This window comes from Rhagoletis pomonella, unplaced genomic scaffold (assembly GCF_013731165.1).
Source record: "Rhagoletis pomonella isolate Grant_MI unplaced genomic scaffold, Rhpom_1.0 Rhpom_scaffold_00001, whole genome shotgun sequence".
NCBI lineage: Eukaryota > Metazoa > Arthropoda > Insecta > Diptera > Tephritidae > Rhagoletis > Rhagoletis pomonella.
This window is the reverse complement of record NW_023458555.1, coordinates 44,852,248-44,853,421: the sequence shown is the minus strand read 5'-3', so window position 1 is coordinate 44,853,421 and position 1,174 is coordinate 44,852,248. Positions and strand designations below refer to the sequence as shown.

The 1,174-nt window shown below is 42.3% G+C and overlaps 1 protein-coding gene across 1 annotated transcript in view; it reads left to right on the top strand.

Moving 5' to 3' along the window:
• LOC118746609 (acetylcholine receptor subunit alpha-like 2) overlaps positions 1-1,103 on the top strand; it is a gene marked incomplete at its 5' end in the record, with an annotated part of 19,984 nt that extends 18,881 nt beyond the window's left edge. The window contains one exon of the mRNA XM_036480492.1: positions 505-1,103. Coding sequence (XP_036336385.1) covers positions 505-1,103 — 599 coding nt within the window. The remainder of the gene's footprint in view (positions 1-504) is intronic.
• Between the last annotated feature and the right edge of the window lie 71 nt (positions 1,104-1,174).

The window sequence follows — 1,174 nt, the reverse complement described above, 5'->3', positions numbered from 1 at the left end:
TTTTTTTGAGCGGTATACACTAAGGTGACTTTATGCTGGTGACTTGTATTTATTATCCTAGTGACTGCGAAGTACATTAGTCTTTCTCTGTTGTCGAACGCAATGTTATGAAGACAAAATTTTCCGACTGTCGAACGTTATAAGCCTTCTTGTCCACCCTGGTTTTGAAGTCGCCAGGCACGATTTCAAAATGTGGGCTGGGCTAACTTCGGATTTCCCAGTTGTTTAATGAATGATGTTTAGGTTTGAAAATTACATACAACGCAATTTTTCTTTTTTTTTGTTAAATCATCCAATCTAATAGTTTTCGATAGTTATTTTTTCATCGCAACGGTGGGGTGGGACCTTAAGGGTGGTCCCGTATTAATTTGGTTAAGTTTCGATCACTGAATCATGAAGAAATTAACGGTAATATTAAATTTTTATATTAGTACTTCAGTAGGTTGTGTTTTTTGCTTCTTTTATACTCGACCCATAAAACTTATTAATTTTTTGTATTTTCAGACATCTTCTTCAACATAACGCTACGTCGCAAAACTCTCTTCTACACCGTTAATCTCATTATACCGTGTGTGGGTATTTCATATCTTTCGGTGCTGGTATTCTATCTGCCCGCCGATTCTGGTGAGAAAATCGCTCTGTGCATCAGCATTCTGCTCTCACAGACTATGTTCTTCCTGCTGATCTCCGAAATTATACCGTCAACATCGCTGGCTCTACCACTACTCGGGAAATATCTACTTTTTACTATGCTGCTAGTGGGGTTGAGCGTTGTCATCACCATCATTATACTCAACATACACTACCGCAAACCGAGCACACACAAAATGGCGCCATGGGTGCGTGCCTTCTTCATCAAGCGCCTGCCGAAGTTGTTGTTGATGCGCGTACCCAAGGATCTGCTGCGCGATTTAGCCGCAAGTAAAATCAACTATGGCACCAAGTTCAGCAAAACCAAGTTCGGCAAGGCGCTCATGGATGAGATGCAAATGAATTCGGGCAGTTCCAGTCCGGACTCGCTGCGCCGCATGCAGGGACGCATGGGCGGATTTGGCGGTGGTGGCTGTAATGGACTGCATGCAACCAGCGCCACAAATCGGTAATTAAATTTTATTGAACTGGAGGGGGAGATAGAGTGGTTGTGAATGTAAATGTGAATGTGGTTGAATGCAGT